The sequence below is a fragment of the Acipenser ruthenus genome, chromosome 23, assembly GCF_902713425.1.
Source record: "Acipenser ruthenus chromosome 23, fAciRut3.2 maternal haplotype, whole genome shotgun sequence".
Classification (NCBI taxonomy): domain Eukaryota; kingdom Metazoa; phylum Chordata; class Actinopteri; order Acipenseriformes; family Acipenseridae; genus Acipenser; species Acipenser ruthenus.
In genome coordinates, this window is record NC_081211.1 from 2,045,249 (window position 1) to 2,068,675 (window position 23,427).

General features: G+C 38.4%; 1 protein-coding gene across 1 annotated transcript; it reads left to right on the forward strand.

Annotated features, from left to right (window-relative positions):
* Window positions 1-494: 494 nt before the first annotated feature.
* On the forward strand, window positions 495-21,509 carry LOC117413407 (proto-oncogene tyrosine-protein kinase LCK-like). The gene is made up of 13 exons (XM_058997401.1): window positions 495-732; window positions 6,206-6,312; window positions 8,411-8,486; window positions 9,131-9,221; window positions 9,325-9,426; window positions 9,797-9,900; window positions 10,298-10,447; window positions 10,856-11,008; window positions 12,750-12,929; window positions 15,677-15,753; window positions 18,866-19,019; window positions 20,011-20,142; window positions 20,694-21,509. Exons 2-13 carry the CDS (start codon window positions 6,211-6,213, stop codon window positions 20,897-20,899), a joined length of 1,527 nt encoding a protein of 508 aa, XP_058853384.1. The 5' UTR covers window positions 495-732; window positions 6,206-6,210; the 3' UTR covers window positions 20,900-21,509.
* Window positions 21,510-23,427: the final 1,918 nt, after the last annotated feature.

A 23,427-nucleotide genomic window follows, 5' to 3' on the forward strand; every position in this document is an offset into this window, starting at 1 on the left:
AAAGAATTTCTTTACTGCTCAAGGGCTATAAACAGTTACAAGCCACGTGGTTTTTTAAATAGACTGGTCATTACCATAGGGCTGATGTCATTAAAACTTTGGTGGTTTAGTTTGAAAACAGCCAAATGTGATAGATAAAAAACAGGTGGAAAATTGATTAATATCCTCTGCATTAGGTATTCTTACTCGGTAACAAACAGGAATGTCCACTGTGTGTGATATCAATGCCCAGAGCTTGTTCTGAAACCCTAGTTAAGCAGAAGATTTAGTAGAAAGTCAAAAAGAGAAAGAAAGCTTGTCGGGAAATGAAAATCATGGTTTCTAAAGCAAATGAAAAAACACACAAAGACGCAAGAAAGATATTTCAACCCAAATCTGAATAAAGGCTAACGTAAAACCGAACAGCTGTCACACCTGCAACAGAGAGATGCTGCAGGCCAGATTTCACGTTAGTGACACGCCAATGACAGGAAACTTTGTCTGTTGCAGTTGTGTGGTATATGAGGAGTCACTAACAAACAGGTTCTCTGCTTAGAAGACAACTCACTGTCTCACTGGGAGACAAGAAACCCAAGCTAAAAAAAGGGACCAAATTCTGCTTCAAAACCAAGCGGTATTAAGGAACAAAACAGGATCTATTTTCCAATGGGGAATTGAAACTAAAACAGTCTGCTTTGTCGTTTGGGTGTTAGAATGTAGAGTTCCTATATCTTCAGGACTGACAAATATAAGGTAAGCTCCGAAACAGTTTTTCCTTGTAAGAAGCAAGTTTGTATTTAGTAATGATCACATATTTGTGGAGGCCCTTAACCGTATAACCCACTAGTGTCCAAAAACACATTCGTACAGGCATCTGATAGTTTCCAACATTATGGGCTGTTGAATACTATAAGAAATTATTTTTCCAATGGAAATGTGGGGAATTTAAGAGTTGTTTTCGGATCATTGTTTGTGTTTATATTTGTAGAAAAATTCAAAGGACATGGATAATTCTAGAGCATTTTATTTTATTTTATATTTGAATTTGTATAAAGCAAGCGTTGATTAGTAAAACATCCATGGTTGTTCATATGTCCCAGCCTGTGACCAAACTCTTTATGGAGGGCAGAGTAATTAGTGAGTTTGTCATGAACAAAGCCATGGTCAACAAGAGTCGCAAGGTGGATAATAAATGTTAGAATTAAAGCTTGTTAAATTAATAATCATTAATTGAAGCTAACGTCATACGAATCCAATATGAATTTAAGATTTCGGTACGAAAGCATGTGAAAATTCTTAGGTAGTTGCGGTTATTAATGAAACACACAATAAAGCGTCTCCAAAAAGAAAGAAAGAAAGAAAGAAAGAAAGAAAGAAAAATTAAAACAAAAATTAAGTCCTTACACAAAAAATAAAACTATTCACTAAGAGTTGTCCTTCAAACCAAAGAGTAGTAATGCGTGAACTTTGAGTTAATTTGGTCTGTTACGACACAATACCTGCCTGCCTTTTTGTAGGCATGCACAATACTACAGACTTAAATGGGAAACCCAAATACAAATGTCAAGACCCAGTAATGAAGAAGTAACTCGGCAAAATAGGTCATATTATGGAGGCCCTGAGTGAAGCAAAGAGTATCTAAATGACTGAAACAACACTGGCATCCAATTTTAAAGACCCTTAATGGTTTATTATAATGGTTTTCAGTCTTAAAGTCATCACTGATGCTGTGGTCTCAACTTTAGACACTCGTGGTCGTTCATCTACATAACAAAACCGCACCACACCTGCACGAGAGAGGCCCAAGGCTATATAGCAGGGGGTGTTCAGGGCAGGACTGAGGCAAGGTCACTCACAGAGATGAGAGTGGAAGCTCTCAGGGGTCCTCCTCAACACAACGCTGTTGGAGACTGGGGCCGCACAGTACCCTGTGTGGGGTATCTCAGATTCCTATGGGATAGTAGAGCACATTTTATTGATGAAAGGCAGCCATGTAAACTGTAGTTCATTTGAAGTATCCCAAAAAAACAAACAAAAACAAAAAGAGCTTTCATTAGTTAATAGGTAGGTAGACTTCACCATTGGGTTAATAGCCAGGTAGACCTGATGCCAGCCTCATTCATTTGAAGTAACAGTACCAAGAAACAGTACAAAGATCCTCTGTATATTTGTATTTACAAAATAACAAGAAATGTGGATTTTCAATAGTGTGATATTTGGGGCTACTTGACAACCTAGAAATGCAACCAAATATAACACATGTTTATGGGAGTCTACTGAGCCTCAGTGCTGTCCTAGGGAGACCAGTCATTCTGGCTACGTGTTTGATATGTTTAAAAGTAGGTACGGCTCACCATTTCACAAACAGCAATTTTAGTCCAGTCTCGTGACTCCTAGTAACTCATAGTGCCTAGTCTTCTATTGGTAAACCTGTATCTACAGTGGCTTGAATTGCAACGACATGGTAATTACCAGTACATTGTAAACACAACTTTATTGTTTAAAAATAAATTAATAAAAATAATTACTTACACATATAATTAATAGTAGCTAAAGTGGGTTATGCAGTGGCATGTGCAGGTACAGTTTCAGGGAGAGGAGTGCCCTGAAATGGAAACATAGGCATTCTAGGTATTTTAGAACAAACTGAAGAAATAATTAGATTATTTTTGTTAGCGTCACCTGTTTTAACCTAAACTTTTACAGAAAAAAATAATGTGTATTATTCACATCTTCAAATCTCGGCTCACGGTTATGCCATTTTCCCATAGAACGAATATTTCAAGTACAATATTATAGAAAACAGCTGTAGACAAGTACTGCATATATTAATGTCTCTACAGAGTTAATAAATAGTTAACAGCAATGAAATATAAACCATGTATACTTTGCTCGATGATGCTCATAGAGACGAGGTTGGTCGCACACTCAAAAATCTCTTCTCCTTTTAGATTTGACCGCTAATATTATGCATCAGACTCCTCTTGCATTTTGTTTTAAAAACCTTTTATTATTTATTGAAACAAAACAAGAAACAAAACACAACACGTTTTGACAGTTAAAACAGACGCTGGATAATAGCCATAGACATTATTTAAAATGACAGATGGCAATTTTCACCTATCATAGCATTCACTAATTGAAAATGGTTTTAGAATCGATTGTTAATCCATACATAGTATAATTATGCAATAATTAAACTCAAACACTGATAAATTAAAAAACACTTTAAAAATACAGCCATACATTCTGATATAAGTTACAGATCACAGTTAACTTAAACACAGTTATTGACAAATTAGCAGCTATAATTGACATTAACATTCTGAGTTAAGGCCAGCCATGGGCCAATTCAGAAGAATGGACGCTTTGGCAATTTGGGTAAACCCTAAACCCAGTAATTACAGGGTGATTAAAGATCCTTAAAGCCAGACGTTATACTTTTATAAAGTACCACGCGTATAGCTTTGGAAATACATAATCCAGTAGAAATATGAATTCAAACAGAATACTTTTTTTTTCCCCCACGTAGTGTAGGTTGTTGGTCTCCAATAGCAAACATTCAATGGTCCAGATTCTGTGCATGAATTTTGTAATTTCTGAACAATATGTTGTTTCTGGACTGATTTTCTGCCAGCAACAAGTGCCATTGTTGTCAGTGTTCCATTAGACAGCAGATCGTGTCTCAAAGATACAACAGAGCTGTTGTTGTTTGTCTTTCATGATCTATAAATGTGACTGTTCTACGTGGGACTTTAGGCTGCAAAAAAAACAAGATGGCGGCCCTAGTAAAAACAAATAAAGAAAAGTCTTCATAGTGAAAAAAAGGTTTATAAAACAATTTAGAAGTGAGGCAATGGAAGTAATGTGAGAAATATATTGAGGATCTCTGGCAAAAATAGTAGTATGATGGGCTCACATAGGTCTTACATTTACTTTCTCTTTAATTATTCATTTACCATAATAGAATATGGTAATTATTATTATTATTATTATTTTTACCAAATATCCAATTATCTTTTGAGCAAAGTGATTGCAGAAAACACTAGTAGTTCGAGATTAATTATATATAGATATATATATTATTAGGATGGTTTTCAATTGTTTTTCATCAGCGCTGTCAAAACATAATTTATATATTTCACAAAACCGTACGTCATGACAGAAAATTGAAGCAATGAAGAATCGCATAATTTAAGATCGGAACAATTTGCGTTATTTCCAGTTACATGTTAAACATAAAATCCTTTAACATGTTCATCAAACACACTCAAAACATGTTTACTTAGTATCTGCCTAATATATTGTTTGCTAATAACCAAATATAAAATATAAAACATAAAACATTAAAATGATGGTAAATCGCTAGCATTTGGGGCCTTCTATAAAATGACTGGTAATAAATGTAGAATTATTCACAACTGACGATTGAAGTTAAGGAAAATATCAGCCAATTTTAGGAGGCAACTGAATATATAAATAAAATCATTTTTACAAACTGGTAACCTTTTTGTCCTATGTTTCGGCTTGAAAAGTATAATTGAAGGTACAATTTTCAAGATAAAATCTGCTATTGCCGCTGCTGGCATTAGAGGCCATCATTACAGCCTAGCTCACACCAAAGAATATCTACTTACGACAACAAAAACAGTGATTATATTGAAAACAGAACTCAACTTAAACCTTTCACTGGCTATCTGAACACAATGATGTTTTTAAACCATTTTAAAATCAGGAATATGAATAACCTTGTCATATATATATATATAAAGATTGGAAATTCCTATCTAATGTTTATCATTATCATTATCATGTTTTCCAACAGCCAACACAGCACTCGGCACGGATGTGTTCCGGAATGAAAAACATGTTTTTTTAACACGTTCCATCTGATTTGCATTTCAGAGAACCTACAGCCAGCCTCTTCCACTGATGCGTTTGCAGATACCAGACAGGATTTTTTAAACACAGAAATTCCTGGTGCTGATGACAAGCCTGTGCAGCCATCATTATAGCATCTTTATAATCAATACATCAGACTATCCATGCTGCTGTCAATTGCAACAGCCTTGTGATAAATAAACTACCAAGTATGATAGCTGCCAAGGCAAAACAGCATGCCACCACCAATAGCAGTACTACAGTAAATGCATCCACATTTTAGCTTACAGGGAGAATGTCACAATAATGTTCTATGACTATAATTAAACTCTTTCCCTGCTTCATAAAACCAGGGAAAATACATATAGCAGGGCACTGTTTTTTATTTCATGCACTTTGATTTTACAGGAGAGCCTTCTAGAACGGAGACCTACTTATGGCTTAGCTAATGCCAACATACAACCACTGAATAAAACAGAAAGAAATGTTAGAAATCTATCCTTGCAGACCATCTTTATTAAGATTGTGCTTATGCTTCGTGACAGTGGTGCTCAAACTTCCTAACCCAGTGGTCTTCATCAAGTACCCACGGTGGTCCAGGTTTTTGTTTCAAGAGGTTCCATTTATTTAATTTATTATTTTTATTTATATTGCTGTAAGTGCTGTCTTATAGTGTGCTCTGGAAAACAGTGCATGTTTAGAGCAAACATTTAGTTTCCTTGTTGGAACAAAAACCAGTTCCTTTGGGAGTACCGAGGATGAGCAAATGCTATATCTGTATTGCCCCGCACAGTCCTGAATGACTGAATGAAATGCCCTTTCCCATATAAAAAAGGCTACTATGGTAAATGTAGCTCGTAATTTTGCAGTTTACAATGTGTTTCCCATGCTTTCACGTTGCGTCGTATACTGTAACACTCGTGCCATGTTTCGCTGTGCCTTTGCTTTTGTAATCCTCAAATAACAAAAAAGATCAGCTGATTTATACATCAAACTTCAGGAATGATTTTACAAGGATTTCCAAAAAATCAGAAATAGGGACCATTGATGTTACTACCAGTAGGATGTTACTGGCACTAACGCAGCTGATATCGCTGCTGACAGTAGCTGCACAAAACACATTTTTAATATAACCAGCCATTTATAGTTCTCTGAACTTAAGGTTTCCTCAGCAGTCGATGGTTTCTTTTACCAGCAGTAGAATTTGTCCTGGTAATAAGAAACCACCAAAAGTCTGCTGCCAGTCGATTTGCTCTGTTAAAACCCCCCGGGTAGGGTTCTGGGGTTCATATAAACCTCCAGACTGTCCACTTCAGTAACATTAACGTTTATTTTTCCCTTCCAGAGACCATGGGCTGTAGCAGTTCAGAGTACGATGACGACTGGGTAGAGAACATCGATGAATACTGCGAGCACTGTAACTGCCCTATTAAACCAGATGTCAAGCCACAGGTATGGATTCAAAATACTGGACATCCATTTGTGATAGGAGAGCTGCTGACAGGTGACGTTGGCAACATGTGGTGGAGCTCGGGTTTTAGGTGGTTTTCTTTATGTTATTTTAGGGTAGTTACACACATGTTGGTTCTTGATATACAAAGTCGTTCATGCACATCTGTGTACGATTCTGCTGAGCGTTTCTGAGGGTTGTAGTCGAATAGGTTTGTTTTGAGCTTGATGTCTGAAATGTGCCAAGCCCATAAGGTCATAATTGTTGTGAATGTTTTTATTCTTTTACAAGATTACTTCATTCCATCTGTTGATAACATTCATTTCATTTTTGCTTCTCATTCTAAACCTGGCCATATCAGGCCCGCCTTAAAATCTAGTAAAAAACGGGTTCAGTTGTTTGCCAACTTAGTGACTAACTATGTTTACACGGCACATGAAATCGGATTACAAAACAAGCCGATTTCCTCAAACAAACAAACAAACACACCTAAGGATCTGCGGAGCACATGAGCACACTCCAACCCAAAGCGAATACCATGCAAACAGAGAACGCATTAAGATTTTGCTGTAAAACTGGAATTAGATGAAGCTCTGAAATTATACTGACTATGCATCCTCTTCTTCCTGATTGGATAACTATTGTCAGAATTTTACATAAGAATATCAGTATTCCTCAGTTTTCCACTATTGGTTGATCTCAAAACGTTGTCAAGAAGGGTCTTAAAGGATCCCTGTGATTCAGTAACAATGTGGCAAGGTAACCCATTCCATACCCTTACCACTCTCTGTGTAAAGAAGTCTCTCTTAAGCCCGTCTCTACTTTCCAACTCTGTTCTCTTGTCCTGGTTTCTGTGCTGTGCTTAAAGTATTTTCTAGGGTTAACTTTGTCAACCCCTTTTAAAGACTACAATTGAGGCCAACTAATTATTATTTTCCACTACTTTTGGAATTGCAAACATTTGCAAACAAACATGAAGATTAGTTCATGTTTGCATGCACGCAATAATTACATTGCCTTCTTGAAAAGTAAATCAGATCCCAAAACACAGCCTTCAGAGAATGCGTCAGGGTATTTTGACAGGATTAGCTGTTCCAAGACTTTCCAAAAATAGCACTTTTTAGAAAACTTGAATTTGAGCACGCACACTGATTGTTGTGTTACATCCCGGAACCAAATAAGTCTTAAGAAGCCATTACTCTCTTTAACAGAATGATTCAGAAAGACAATTGTGACAGAGGTAGATTTATCTAAAATACACTAACTGGGAAGCTATAAATGAACCACAGACAAATATTCCAAATATAGAACGGAAATGGGTTACAGTTAAAGATCACGGTTGTGAATGTCTGCATTTATTTATGTTAGTGACTTTCATGGGATCTAAATAACAGTGCTTTGCAGTTGTTTTGCAATGTATTTTCTAGTTCTGAAAATAACTTTAAGCTGCAAGTAGAATAATCAATTTACTAACTGATTAAAATCATACCAATTTGCAATCATTTGCAGTATTTTAAAGTTTAACCATTATAGTGACTGCGATGGGCTGCGGCTCAGAGTTATTTTAAAGTGCTACTCGGAAATGGCACTTTTTGATAACACATCTCTAAAGTACTGTTACAGTGTTATAGTGGAACAAGACTACACTGAGGTGTTAAAAAAGACAGTGCTCTCTCCATATTTCACCATTCGATGATTTACTAACTGGGTTAATTCACTGTCAGGCCATGTTGACAATACATTGCACAAGTCTTGTATAAATGCCTCACGCTAATTAATTGCTGTCAGATTTAGTTATTTTCAATAGGTGAGACAGTGATAGAAAGTAGGAGCACTGTATCACTCTCCTGTAACTGGTGGCAGGCAGGAATTCAAATGGAATTTCATAAGAAACCAAATACGATTTTTCTTTGTAAAATTCCAGTGAAGTAAAAATGATCTCATGAATGACAAATTCCATGCCAAACTGCTTCTCGTCTATTTCTGATCCATTACCCTGTGACACAAGGCCATGAAACCTGCCTATTGTTAACTGAAACCAGTTGAAATAATCATGATACAAAACTGCTCAATGATACTCTTTCAAATTTCTCCTTTTAGTACTCAATCAGCACGGATATAAGGGATCCACTGGTGCTGTATGAAAAATACACTCCGCCCAGCTCTCCTCTTCCTGGTAAGTCAAAGATGTGCTTTTATTGCAAATAAAAACAGTATCCAGGTGCTTCAGTTGCTACGTTAAGCACCAGCTTGTTAAAATAGCGACATGCACCCTCTTTAGTTAGCTTTATTCTAGTCAAAGTTCAAGTTATGGTCTCCGTGAAGTAGGTTAATGGTAATGACTTTTAAAAGTCATTATTTGACCCTCAAGGTTTTTAGGGGTAAAAAAATATTGGAAAACAACCACAAAGCCTGCATAAAGGTTCGCTGTAGTAAACATACACAGTAATTTTGCAGTTTACAACCATTTACCACACTTTACTATAGTTTTACCACTCGTTACCATGCTTTTCCGTGATTTACCTCGAGTGCCTGTGGGTTTACCATGCTTTTACAACACCATTTCAAAGCTTTACAATTGCAACGCTTTGCTAAGCTTTTGACCAATATATAATGCAGTACACTTTTTTTAAGGGCAGTCAAGGTGTCAGTGACAAGGGAGGGCTGGGTTAGAAGTACCTTGGTGCTTGTGTTGATTCTCAGGGGACAGGGTGTAAAACCCTAGTGACTAGTAATGGGGACTGGGGAATCGTCCCAATGCAGAAGTAAAGGTACTTCATTCATTCCTTATTATCATTATTTTCTGTCTTTGCGTTTCAGACAACCTGGTCGTAGCGACATACAGCTACGAACCCACTCACAGTGAAGACCTGGGCTTCCAAAAAGGAGAGAAGCTGAAAATCCTAAGCAAGTAAGCTAGCTGGCAACACTTTGACAAGTCATTAAACTACAATCTGCATGAAACTGCACCCGATATAATGAACGCAATTAAACTGCTTTTATTTCATTGCCAGGGATGGAGGGGAGTGGTTTATGGCTCAGTCTTTGGCGACTGGGAAGACAGGCTTTGTTCCTCATAACTTCGTTGCAAAGCTGGACACCATGGAGACTGAACCGTGAGTGCAGCACATTTCATTTTACCTAGAAAGAGTTGGAAGTTCCGGTTTGGGTATCTGTGTACTTGTGTGGGAGAAAGGAGATGAATATCAAATGCTGCCGACGTTGGTGGCTCAGTAGCTACTATCTCCAGGGCCAAAACTCAACCACTGACCTAGCAAACTCCCTGTACTTCTCTATCCATATAACTGTATATATAAAACCATCTATACATGCACCCAGCCTGCTCTAATTGAATCCAATGCAGTTCATTGTATTGGTGCTATGTAGCAATAAATTGAGCTGAATTTATAAGCAATACCACCACCTCATAACACAGATGAACAGACTTTCCTCAGTCAGTACTAATTGGGTCTTTTTTATTTTAAGGTGGTTCTTTAAAGATATCTCCCGAGTTGATGCTGCACGGCAGCTTCTGGCTCCGGGAAACACTCAGGGCTCCTTCATGATCAGAGAGAGCGAAACCTCCAAAGGTACTGAGAGATGCGACGCTGCTAACTGTAATGGATGACAAAAACGATATGTGTGAATCAGAAAAACTGATGTTTAAAAAACGTGATACTGTTTACAAGAACAGCTAACCAAACGCTATATCATAAATGCAGAAATGTGATGATTTACTCTGACGTTTTCTTTATTAACTACAGTTCCTTTTCAAGTGCACTCACAAAGGTGTACCCAAGTGCATTTTACACATAAACCAAGGTCATCAAACACTACTCCAGTGAAACGCAGAATTTGACAATCCTTTTATCCAGAACAAATTATATTAAAACGTATGCCTTTGTTTATAAACGCCTTTTATTAAAATCCATTTCATAATACTGATATATTATCCGTTGGCGACGGTTTACTTAATTCCATCTCCAGGCTCCTACTCCCTGACCGTGAGAGACTTTGACCAAGAGCAAGGAGACATCGTCAAGCACTACAAGATTCGCAATCTAGACAATGGCGGGTACTACATCACGCCAAGGATAGGGTTCAACAACCTGACAGAACTCGTGCAGCATTATATGCGTAAGTATTCAGGGACTGTATGGCTGATATCTAATGTTTAATCGGTTCAATTAAACGATTTAGAACAGGGTTGGAACAAAGACCAGGAGTGGAAGGTCTAACTTCAGACAACCTTGCAATAAAATATAACAGACTCCTATAACAAACTTTCATTTAGTGAAACAGCCACATTCACTTTACAAAAGCAAAACTTTAGTACAGTAAAATAATCTACAGTGCAGCCACCCTTTGCAAGGAATGCACCAGCCAGCACACCATAAAACAAATGTTATATGTTCCAAAACCGATGTAAAAATACATGAAGGTAAAGGTTAAAGTTGCTGCTGTTAAGGTGAGTAGTGAGTGAAAACTGGCTTGTTCTAATTGTCCTTCACTCCCTGTTGCCCCCCCCCTTCCCCGACTGCGCAGAAAACTGTGACGGGCTTTGCACGCGGCTGGTGAAGCACTGCCAGAACCGCGTGCCTCAGAAACCCTGGTGGCAGGACGAGTGGGAGATCCCCAGAGAGACCCTGAAACTGGAGAGTAAACTGGGGGCCGGCCAGTTCGGAGAGGTCTGGATGGGTAGGTGACTTTCCTCTCGAAGGATTCAAATGATGAGTGTATGGAATCTTGCGTACATAAGAACGTAAGACAGTTTGGCCCATCAGTGCTCGTCCGGTTTCCCAGTAGCTGATGGATCTTAAAGGATCCAATCGATTCAGCATCAATAATATAGCTAGGTAACCCATCCAACCCCTTTAGTTTATTAAAAAAAGTGAAACCTGGAAGTACTAATGAAAACTGCACTATAACTAGACAGGCTAAACACTTGTATTTTCTGCATTTCTGCATGTAATTACTATTCTGTCCAATTAGCAGATTCCTAAGCAATTACTTTGCAGTATTAATTAGAAAAACACTGATATAGCACCAGATATAGTTGTTTGGCTTGGCCAGTTTGAAGATCCTAGTTGACCGCAGTATTAGAACCTGAGAATACCCAGCATGCAGCAGTGTGGTAGCCATGTGCTGCTTGACAAACGTGTTTGTTCATCAAAGATAACATCAAGCTGTGAAGTGCTGGTGAAGGACTGTATTGTAGTTGTATTGTGACGTTACTGTGCTGCTGACATTTACAAAACTGAAGCACTATGGAAGTGAGATGCTTTCGAAATAGAGAACTGCTGCGCCTGTTTACACAGATACAGAGCCAGCGGCCATCTTTGTGACTGAGAACAGGATCTAAGCAGGATCTGCCACACTGAAACTCCTTAACCTGCTCTACCAAGGACCTCCCTCCACCATGTTGTGTATTGCGTTTAAAGCTTGATAAATCCCCATGTATCAATAGAATTAAAGATCGTCGGCTGCATTTAGACAACGCTGATTAAAACAAACCCCTTTCTCAGTTCTCTTTTCCTGGTGCACAGTAAATACAATGTGGCTGTAATTGATGAACCGTGCCCTCACCAAGCCTGCTTTAGCTTGGCTATCAATACCATGAGATAATGACCGCAGAGACGAATCACATTGGTTAGTAAGTGAGTACTGTAAGTAAGATATTCATTCTAGACAGGGTGTGTGTGGTCATTGTGCAATAAACCATTACATATACATTACTACACACCCTCAAAGACATGGTATACCAAAAGATATACATCATATTGAGCTCACAAACAGTCGAGCCCGTCTTTAGCCTTCAGGCTGCAAGCATAGATTGACATTTCCTTCTTATTTATTAGGATGGAGAGCAATTGAACTATAAAACACTATCTGGGCTAAAAACAGTAAGGAAAGGAGGTTTGTTTTTAATACAAGTTGTATATCTTTATTTCAGCATCACTTCCTTTGCACTGGCACAACAAAGCTCTGTTTTAAATATTAAAATGGAAATATCTAGTTTTTCACAATTTCCACTTTTACAGAGCATGAGCTTCGCTTCTCCGAAAGAAACGTCTCCAAAGAATTGAAAACAAACAACGACCACATTATATTCTTTAGAAACGTTCAGCAAAAGCAAACGTTGTTTAAAGAAACAGACTTCAGAAGAAGCCGCCGGCCACAGAATTCTGTAAAAGAACAGCAACGTGGTGTGACACTAACAATACTCCCTGTTATTCTTTACTCCAGGTGGCCTTTTTGATTTGATCACAACCCACCTGATTTGATTGTATTTTATTGTAATTCTAATTCACAATCTTTTTTTTTTAATCCTTCAGATGTTTTTTTTTTCCCAGCTATTATTAATTTTTTCCTGTATGAAAGCGTTATAGAAAGGACAGGGCGATTGTATCCACTTTTAATCTCCTGTCCTCGCTTGCAGGTTTGTACAACAACGACCGGAGGGTTGCCATTAAGAGTCTGAAGGCTGGCACCATGTCTCCTGCTGCCTTCCTGGCCGAGGCAAACCTGATGAAGCAGCTGCAGCACCCCAAACTGGTGCGCCTGTACGCCGTGGTGACAGAGGAGCCCATCTACATCATCACTGAGTTCATGGAGAACGGTAACTACAAATCAACCATCTCATGCATGGCCGCCTCATATGGGCACGGATTAAAAAAAAAAAAAACTCTCACCTTGTCTTTGAAACGCATTGAACTGCTTCTCCTGGCAACTAACCCCTAGGATTACATATGAATTATAGCACCCATATTCAAATAGTAGCTTTTGAAACACGCCCAATAACAGAACGAATAAAACAGACAAAGAAAAACAGTCTTTCCCAGTGTAACCGGCAGTGCTGTCACAGTGCTGTTACAGATTCCGTCCCGTCGGTGAGATGAGGTTAACAACTCTAAAACCAAGAATGCAGACGAGCCCGGCTCTTTTGCACTGTGGTTAAGACTCTTGGATCGCCGGTGGTTCGCGCTCAGCACCTGAGTTATCTAGCGGGCGATGCATGTTGACCAGGGTGTTAATGCAAAGATACTGGTTGTTAATACACCATGGGGTTTAAAATAGGATATTGAACGCTCCACTGATTGATTGCAGTGATGAGCGAGGTCATTATACCCCAGACCCTGCTTCTTTAGTGACACTCTTGGTCCACTTGTATGTACAATTAAAGTATGAATAATAAGGCTCGACAATACCGCATGGTATTTACAATATACACTTTAAATATACTGAAGCTGGCATTCAATTACACACTCCATGATAGTTTGTCAATGTCAATACAATGTATAATACGACACACACATAGGTCACAGATCTCTACCTTAACACTGGAAGACGCTGGAAGTGTGGCAGTTTGAAACAGTTTTCATGTGCATGTTTGTAATCATCCTGAATCCTTTGACTCACATTTCCCTGTGGTATGCAAGCTCTAGAACAAAGGGAAGTTCCACCCTGTCCACCGTGTAAAATAAGAACTTGTTATTCACTTTTGTTATTGTTCGTGATGTAACCCCTATTGACCTATCCTGCAATTAAAGTAGGGCAGGTTTCCAGAACTGACGCAGAGGAGACCATTGTCAGAATAGGCGTTGGTTCAGTTGTCTTGTCAGGAAAAGTAAGTAAGAAAGTCACTGCTGCCCCTAAAATAGAAATGCAGATATATATAGATAAACTGCTGGTCAAACCTATACATAAACCCAAATCAAGGTTTCGGTATGTAGTCCAATGCTGGTTTTCAATTTTTAAACCAAGGGACTTTTTTTTTTTTTTTATTGTTCAGAGTATAGTGTTCTCATTAACCCTTTAAAACCAGTGATATTTGGTATCTCTGAACTGCATTTAATAATGAATAGGGTTTTTAATTGAGACCTTTCCTTTCAATTGAATAATTAGAGCATGTGAAGGAATGATGATCTTATTAATCACACTTAGCCACACTTTACAGTCTGCACATCACGACTAATGAGATGTTTCAGTGTTCACCGAAGAAGAAAGTGGATTTAAATATTTTTGTAGACTGAAAAAAACATCTTACAGTGCGTGCAATTGTTAGTTAACTTTATAAAGAAGTTTGTTAACTGTTTTTTGTCGGTGGTAATGCGGTCAGTGATTAAGGGAAAACAGAAAACATTTGTCTGCTTAGTTTTGTTTCTCATAAGAGCTCCCACAAAAATAATTTCCCGCAATGCAAAGGAAGATACTGGAAGCAGCGGGCGTTATATTTCTGTCACTTGCAGAACAAAGCATTATGTCTTCCGTTACTACTTAGTTACTAGAAAGGTCAGGACACTGTAACTGAACAGCAGAGGCACGCCACCTTATCCTGACCTTGGCATCTGCACTGTTTATTATCTGATTGTTCTATATATAAAAACATAAAACCCTTATTCTGTAGTAACACTGTCTCAAGGCCTTTCCTGAAGACATTGCAGTCAGTCGTCTCTAGGCATTTCCTGTATGAAATATGATGCATTTTTGACGCCTATATGATGAATTTAGTTTAGTGTCAGTGCTGTATTTGTCCGGCTACATTTAGAAAGCACTTACGCTACAAAGACCGGTAGGATGTCTTCTTGCGCTGTGACTGAGTTTGTATTTTAATGGTTACATGTCATTAAAGCATGTTTGGAGATCATGCTTTTGTACACGGCCACACAGTTTCACTGGAGTGTTAGATTAACTTCATGCATCACCCACTGGCTTCTTGGAACTTCTTACACTGTGGTTTAAATCTTTATAGAATATATATATATATATATATATATATATATATATATATATATATATATATATATAGCTTGATCATATAAAATAAGTGCATGGTAATGTATTCATTTGTATAGGATACCATTAAAAAAACTGATTAATAACATATATATATATATATATATACACTTGATATAGACTTCGAAACATATTAAAAGGGGGCTGATTTGATCATTCTATACCCTACAGAGTTAAGTCACAGCTGTTTTTTTATTCTATACCCCACATAGATAAGCCACAGCTGTTGATAATCTATCTCAGCATGGTATGCAGTAGGTTGTTCAAATCAACCCCTAACTTTTCTTTCTCCCATGGTGTCAGAATATTATTGGCACCATCATAAACTGACTTACTGGTTAACGTTTCCTTGTATGAAACGTTGCTGTAGTACAAACTTAGACTCCCATATGTCATGTATTTCATAGTATACCGCATTACCGGGCATGCATTACAAACAAAGCCTTTCTACAGTAATGATAAATGCAGCAAATGGAACTTGCATTCCGACTGCCTATCTTTAGCAGTTCCGGTCGTAATGATTTGTTTTAAAACTTTAAGTTTGTGATTCGATGTGTCCTTCAATTCCAGGCAGCCTTGTTGATTTTCTCAAGACTACTCAAGGCGCGAAATTGACCATGAATATACTCATAGACATGGCATCACAGGTAAGTGCACAATAGTTTTTCTTCTTCTTTGTATGTATCGTGACCCCTAGTTACCCTTGTTAAATAATAACAGGTGGCTTTTTAAGCTGGTAAAAGACAGCTTTGTACAATGCATGGAAAAGAAAGTGTGTTTAAACTTAAATACTGCAGATAATTACTTTCTTTAGACCAAACACTGTATCTGCTTTGCAACGGCATGCAATTTGGAACTGTGAAATTTACCAGGTCATTCTGTTGTATACATAACATACATACAATAATAGCATCCTTTTACTGCGCTGTGCCTCTGCTTTGCGTGTTTATCAGAGAAATAGGACGACATGATTTGTACTACGTCATGTCCTTGCAGACAGTAATCAAGTTTCTTTATCATTAAAACTCATACGAGATACAAAGAAAATGTGCTGTCAATGTCACCGTGGTCGGGTGTGTGAAGTATGGATGGTGTTTCGAGGAAGGTGTTGCACTTCTCCTTGTGCCAGTTGCATACTCAACACTGCAGCTTTAGAATCTGGCAATGAGAGGTAGAGAGTGAGGGAGATGGCAAGAGCACAATCCTGTTGCGGCTGAGACCGGTGGAGGGGAATGGGAGAGGATTGGAGGAGAAGGCTGGCCCAATGCATGTGTAGTACAGTATGGAGTGAAGGGGTTGTTATAAGCAGCCCTGTGGTGAATTCACAGATTAGGGCAGAAAGTAACAGTATAGTGGACCTGCGCTTTTTCCTGAAGTCTTGACGCTATTCAATCGTACTTCCAGACAAAGGAGGATACGACTCAAACACACACCACTTATCAAAAGTGAGTAAACTGCCATGTTTCTTTAGTTTGTCTGATTGTGTAAAATTACACGTACTGTAGCAATGAGTCTCAAATTGCCATTATGACTCACAAAGAAAAAAGGGGATCCCCTTTTTCATCATAGCATTTTGTTTTACTGACAGAACATGTTACAGGAAATACCTACAGATCTGACATTTCCACTGGGGGCTTAAGTGGCAGTAAAATATTGCAAAACTATTTTAAAAACGACACCGGTGCAGCGTAAAAGAGACCACAATGGGGACGAGGGTGTTCACAATCACTCTGAAAGGTTCTGATTCTGTTTCTCCAACAATGATTTAGAGCTTTCTCTAAATGGCTTGTGCCCTTCCTAACGGCAGATAAATAATGTGACACCGTGACCTTTCAACTCTGCTGTCGCCACCTGTCTCTGTGCTATACCTGGGTCGACAGAGTTGAAAGGTCACTGATCTGAGACAAGAAATGACAGTCCTGTGTTCAAAAGCATGCTCTGCTGCAAGCAAGACCACACACCTTTAAATCTATTGTCAGAAGCAGGTGAAAAGTGGACTGCAGATTTTAAACGTGCACCACTTTACTGAAGCAATGCAATTGTAGTAAAGTTAATCTGCACTTGTATTAATCTACTGTATGTAATGCACTTTAATGCAGTGTGTTGATTACATAATGTAGATAGCAAAACAAACTGTAATTAAGTGGTTTGCTACAAAGTAACTATCTTCCAAAACATGGATTTGTTTGGATTTTGCTAAATTATAGGGCATTTGGAATCTCTTGTGATAACAGGACACGGTACAGTTTCTGTTAACAAATGTCACAAAGGCATTCACAGCAAGTACAGCCTCCAGCCGAATGACTGATTCATTCAAACTGAATTGAGTGGACTTGGCGACTGCCTTCTCCCTTCTCTCTTATTGTCGAAAGAGATGTGCTACCGTGCAGTTTGGGAGGGTTCAGTCCGCTCAAACTGTGCTGAATGATTTCTGTTATAAGAATGTGCGCAGGAACTACCAGTAAACTTAAAAAGGATAGCTTTTGCTTTAGAATTGCCAGCTCTGCTTTACACAAGATGTAGTGTATTTTTTTTTCAAATCCTTACCAATGCTTGGTTGATTTCCCATACTTTATTTAGAATAAAAACTCGGATTAGACCCACTCAGAACACTGTCATCTCCTAGTGCTCTTGCTAAAAAATAATGTGATATCTTGTAACAATTGTAAGTCGCCCTGGACAAGGGCGTCTGCTAAGAAATAAATAATAATAATAATAATAATAATAACATGCTGTAAGCTGCTCTCAATTTACATTTTCAGTGTCAGGGTTTTTTAAAGTGGGTCACATTCAAGCCACAGGTGGTCCTGCTTGAATCTGTAGGGAGTCACGTGACGCGTTTGTGAAGCCGTATGAGAAATGAAAACCATAAAAATGTTGGCTTGTGAGGCTTCCTGTCTTTATGTTATCAGAGCCCAGCTCAAGAAAACATCTGCCAAATATACACAAGTTAAAAACGTTTTTTTTTTTCTTTTCTTTCTTCATAGTTTGTAATTCGTTGTACGTTCTCAGTCTTGTTCTACAAAAAAGGCTGTAGGAGTTTGTGAGCTGTGTTTAGCAAGGGTGCAATAGGGAAATGGGATGCTGAGCTGTTGGTTACAGAATGGTCACTCTGATGACATCCTGACCTCTGATAATCTTGAATCTATAGTGAAACTACTTCCTTATACACTTCTTGTTTTCAAATAAAAACGCATAGCTTAATACAAAACTGTGGCACACCTTTCGTGATTGCTACAGCCTGAATCATTTTATTTGAAAGCACAGAACCATCCTTACCTGTGGACACACATGACTTTGTGAAGCTTTTATGACTGAGATCTTTACCAGTACCACTATTTGTGTCAGAAGGACCCCTACTGTCCGAATGTTTTAATACACATATTGAAACAAATTCAATAACAAAAAAAAAAGTGTCAAAAAAGCAGAGGCATTCGAGGGTTATTGGTCAGGAGGGTCAAGGGCCTGTCTGTAAATGTCAAGCACAAGTATCGAGACTAACTACCAATTACAGATTTAGTAATAAAACAAACAAACGCCAGGGGTTTATTATTGTAAAACTTTAATTTAAATAATTTACAACCTATAAAACATGTTACTATTGTGCAGAGAACACTTTTCAGTGATAATACACGACGCTCGCGTCAGCTTTGGGTTAGTAGCTGGGCCCCTGGTACGCCCCTGGGCCTAGTCAATTGTCTGAGGCCAGCCCTGGCTTGTGGAAGGCTTTCAGACTGACACTTTGGTTTTCTGTTCAAGGTTGCAGAGGGAATGGAGTTCATTGAAAAGAAAAACTACATCCACCGTGACCTCCGGGCCGCCAACATTCTTGTTTCGGAGGAATTAATCTGCAAGATAGCTGACTTCGGATTGGCTAGGATCATTGAAGACAACGAGTACACAGCAAGAGAAGGTACGCTCAGAACACTATTAATGTAGGGGCCGATTTGCTGTTTTGAGTGCATGTAAGTAATATACTACATGCCAAGGGAAGCATGCCAGACTGTGAGGCAGGGAAGCAGCGTTGAAAAGCAGCATGTCACAGAGGGTTATTTCAGAAAATAAAGAGTATATATATATATGTGCGTGCTGTTCTGTGATGCGAGCAGCAGACCCTGGGTGGTGAGAAGAAGCCGGAAGTCTGAAGCGAGCTTGGGGGGGGAGTGTTCCTGTCCCCCCTCCCCGTGAGAAACCACAGGATACCACATTGTTTCTGTAGCGCTCATAGAATGCTGCTGAATGCTCTTCCAGCCAACTGTAGCCTTTTCAAGCTGTAGCTGAGGTCTGGCTGCAGAGCTGAGCGCTGAGCGCTGTACCCGGCAGCAGCAGCACCTGCACTTCTTATATAAAAAACAAACACTCCTTAACTGTAGCTTATTCACCCTCCTCCCCCTCAATACACCAATCTCTGCATGATTCCTCCCTTTTCTCTCAATCCTGAGACAGATAATATGCTACATACTGTACATTTTTAGCCTGAATTTATTAAAAAAAAAAAAAAATGTAATAAAAAGTTCTTAAACTACAGGGAGCCCAGCAGGCAACCAGGTAGGTGGCAGGAAAAGGGCACTTTTCTCCTATTATAGGGCACGCATTAAAACACAGCTCTAGTTTGCCTGAAGTAGTGTACATCTATGCCTTTTAAATGACACAGTATTTAGACCTGTAATTAGTTTGTCCAAGAGCTCCCCCTAGTGTCAAAACACCCATATGCAGGCAGAACACCCCTCCTTGAATCAGAATGCAAAGTCTCACCTGCATCCATGTTCCTTGTTTTTTTTTTTTTTTTTTTTTTTAACCTGTTCCTGTTCTTGGTTTTGTTTGCACTTTTACTAATTTACAAGAAAATATGATAACCTTAAGAAAAACCCTTCTGGTTTTTTTTTGTGGTTTTTTTGGTTCAGGTGCTAAATTCCCTATTAAGTGGACCGCGCCAGAAGCCATAAACTTCGGCACCTTTTCAATAAAGTCGGACGTCTGGTCTTTTGGAATACTCCTCACCGAGATAGTTACATACGGTCGGATTCCCTATCCAGGTAATTCAACTTAAGCCTGTTGCGTATTCAGTACATATAGCATACCATGTAGGGTACCCATCCTACACTAACAGCTCTACAACAAGTAGGCTTTCTTGTTACTGGACCTAGAGTGGGGTGAAAATCATCTTGTATCTTACAGCACCTCTACAATAATGTATAGCTAAATAGGAATAATTAAACAAACCGGCTAATCTTAAACAGCATCTTGGTACAGGTGCGTGATATAAGTTATTTGATATATTCTTCTTCTTGTTTAGATTCATTTTATTTATTTATTTATTTATTTGTTTCTGTTTCATGGAGACTTTTTAAACAGAGCAATCAGAATGATGTCTAAACTCCAAGCACATCAAAGTGTAACATCTAGTATATGTGTACATCAGTAAATAAAACTGCATTGAAGAAAATGTGGTGTACCTTACGTCCAATGGAGGCAGCGTGCTGCAGGGGGATAGGTAATGGCTACACTGGTGTACCAGATGTGTACTCGGTTAACATGTCTGAGAGCTGATTTCACCTTTAATGAATGCATTTGATCTTTGCACCAGGAATGACGAACCCGGAGGTAATTCAAAACCTGGAAACAGGCTACAGAATGCCCCGTTCAGAAGCCTGCCCCACGGAACTGTATGACATCATGAATCTCTGCTGGCAAGAGAAACCGGAGGATCGCCCGACCTTCGAGTATCTCAGGAGCGTCCTGGAGGACTTCTTCACAGCCACCGAAGCTCAGTACCAGCAGCAACCTGCCTGAACAGAAACGCTCCTTCACAGAAAACTATAGACTGCAGTTTCAGTGCCCTTCGTTTACTACTGTTGTGCTATGATTGAAAAGGACGAGTCAGAATGGGCCGTGCATCATCCGAATGGCTGTTTTCTTTCTGTTTTTTCAAAAGTTTTTATGAACTTCACAAATCACTGAAAATGAATTGTGTTGTTTTTCCGCACTGCTTTATTATCAGTTTTAGTTTGTTTATAACATGCACCAGAATCTTATTTTATATATATCACTGTTAATGTATATTTTTTGTTTGGGTCTAGTTTCATTTTTCACACACACACACACACAAAAAAACCCTGATCAATTTATTTTTGAACAAGGGAAGCAGTAAGCATGTGCAAATATTAGTTATGTTATTGCTAGCTGTGTACATGTTTGTATGTGTTTTATTTTTTTAGATATTCAAATAGTACCCAAATTACATTTTTTTATCCATCTGAAAAAAAGGGAACTGCTTTTAATCACTGAACCGTTCATGGAAAACACAATATAACACCCGAGCTTATGTGTAAAATGATTGGAACGTTTTATAATTGCTATCCTTGCTTTCTTTTTCTTTGAATAAAATGCCATTCCTAGATTAGTAAGCTGGTTGCGATTAAATACTTTGTTGGATATACTGTAGTTTAAATGGTCTGTGTTTATTATAAATACATTTATGAATGCATTACTGACCAAGCATGCCACTGGAAGAGGGTGAAATGACCAGAGAGGGTGAAAGTCTACAGTCAGTACTTACTGATTCATTGCAATCACAAGAGGATCAGGTTGGATGAGATTTCTTCAAAAATCCTTGAAATTCAGACATCCCACTTCAGTGTCAAGTCACAAGAAACACTCATGCGATTTGGTCAAAGTATTAAGTAAACTGTAATACTATAGTAAATAACTATATTTTGATTGTTAATAATATTTAAATTAACAATATACACTTTTGATATTAAGTGTTCTATTTAAAAAGAAGCCAGCAAAAGACTTGAACTTTTTTTTTTTTAAAACAAACAAACAAAAAAAACTCATGACTGCTTTATGAACTGGGCCCAACATTTCTACTTCAAAATCTAATTTATAAGACCAGGCTGTCCATCTGAAAGGTCAGAGGTCCAGCAATGGCCCTGCTTGAAAAAAAGACAAATCTTAGAAAAAGGTAAATCACAAGCTTCATTATTTTATGTCAGAACATGTTAAGCACACTTATGAGAAATCTGTGAACTTTAAAAGTTATGATTATACTGTAAGAGGTGGAGAAAATATTAGAACCTGTGTCAATTAACATAACAAGCCAAATGGTTCTGGACATAAAACCTCCAAGAACTGGTGCTCTGGATGGCCCATACCAAGTTTCATCACAACTTGAGATGCAGGTAATGTTGCAAGTTTGACCGAATGATGTGCTGGGGTAGGACAAAAAATGGGAAGAGCCACAATATGTAGCACACACTTGCACACCTGTTGCATGACTATTTTGTTATGAAAAAGGAATGGCCTGACATGCATTCTGTAATATAAAAACGATGTATCTCCCTGTTACAAATACAGAGGCCTGAGGTTGGCATGTGCTTCCTCATCAAAGACTGTGCAAATGTCTGTTTTTAAAGGGGGAACAGTCTCAAAGCTAGAACAGAATGGCATTTATCTTCTTTAAATATCAGTGCTATGGAAAGTGTTTTTAATTATCTACCTAACTTTTGTATGGCAACCTCTGCGGTAGTTCCATCTCCTGTTAATGCCAGAATGCCTTTGTTATGGGTTGGGATATAACAAAACACACACACACACACACACACAGAAAAAGGTTGAATCTTGCAATTTAGCTACACTGCAGATTACCACCTGTCAATCAAAGAGAAACAAGGCCCCGCCCATTACCAATATAATGGAAACCATGCAGTTCTAACCACCGTGTTCGTTGCCATTTTGGTCCACGATACGCATTTTAATTTATGTGAAAGAGTTCGTTTATAACGAATCTATATGCTTTTGGTATCGTGCAGTTGTTTTTTGCGTTCAATATGACTAAAAATAATTATATCAAGTTTGGAGCGACAGATTTATATTTTAGAATTTGGATAAGTTTTTTTTTTCACAAAATTCGATTTATTTAGCCGTAAGCCCCACCTCACCTGGAGTCACTATATCAAGAATATGTCAGTGATTGGGGAGCAATATAATATATATTTGGAAACCCCAGGGAAATTAGCTAAAAATTAGCTAGCTGAAAAATAAATAGTTAACAAATGTCAATGGAATTGCAGAAGGACATGCCCCGTACCTGAATGATACGTTTTCGATGAAAATTAACGTCATTGTGGCTCCAATAGACGGCTTCAGCGTGTATTAAACTATTCATCAGAAAGAGCCAAAATGGCGAACATAGGGAAACAGTTTCATAACAGCCGCCACTCTAACGACGCTCCATCGTCGCCGAACCCATAAACGATTGGTTGAAACTCTGAATATTTAAATATCCCGGGGACCATTCTCTATTCTGATTCGTCAAG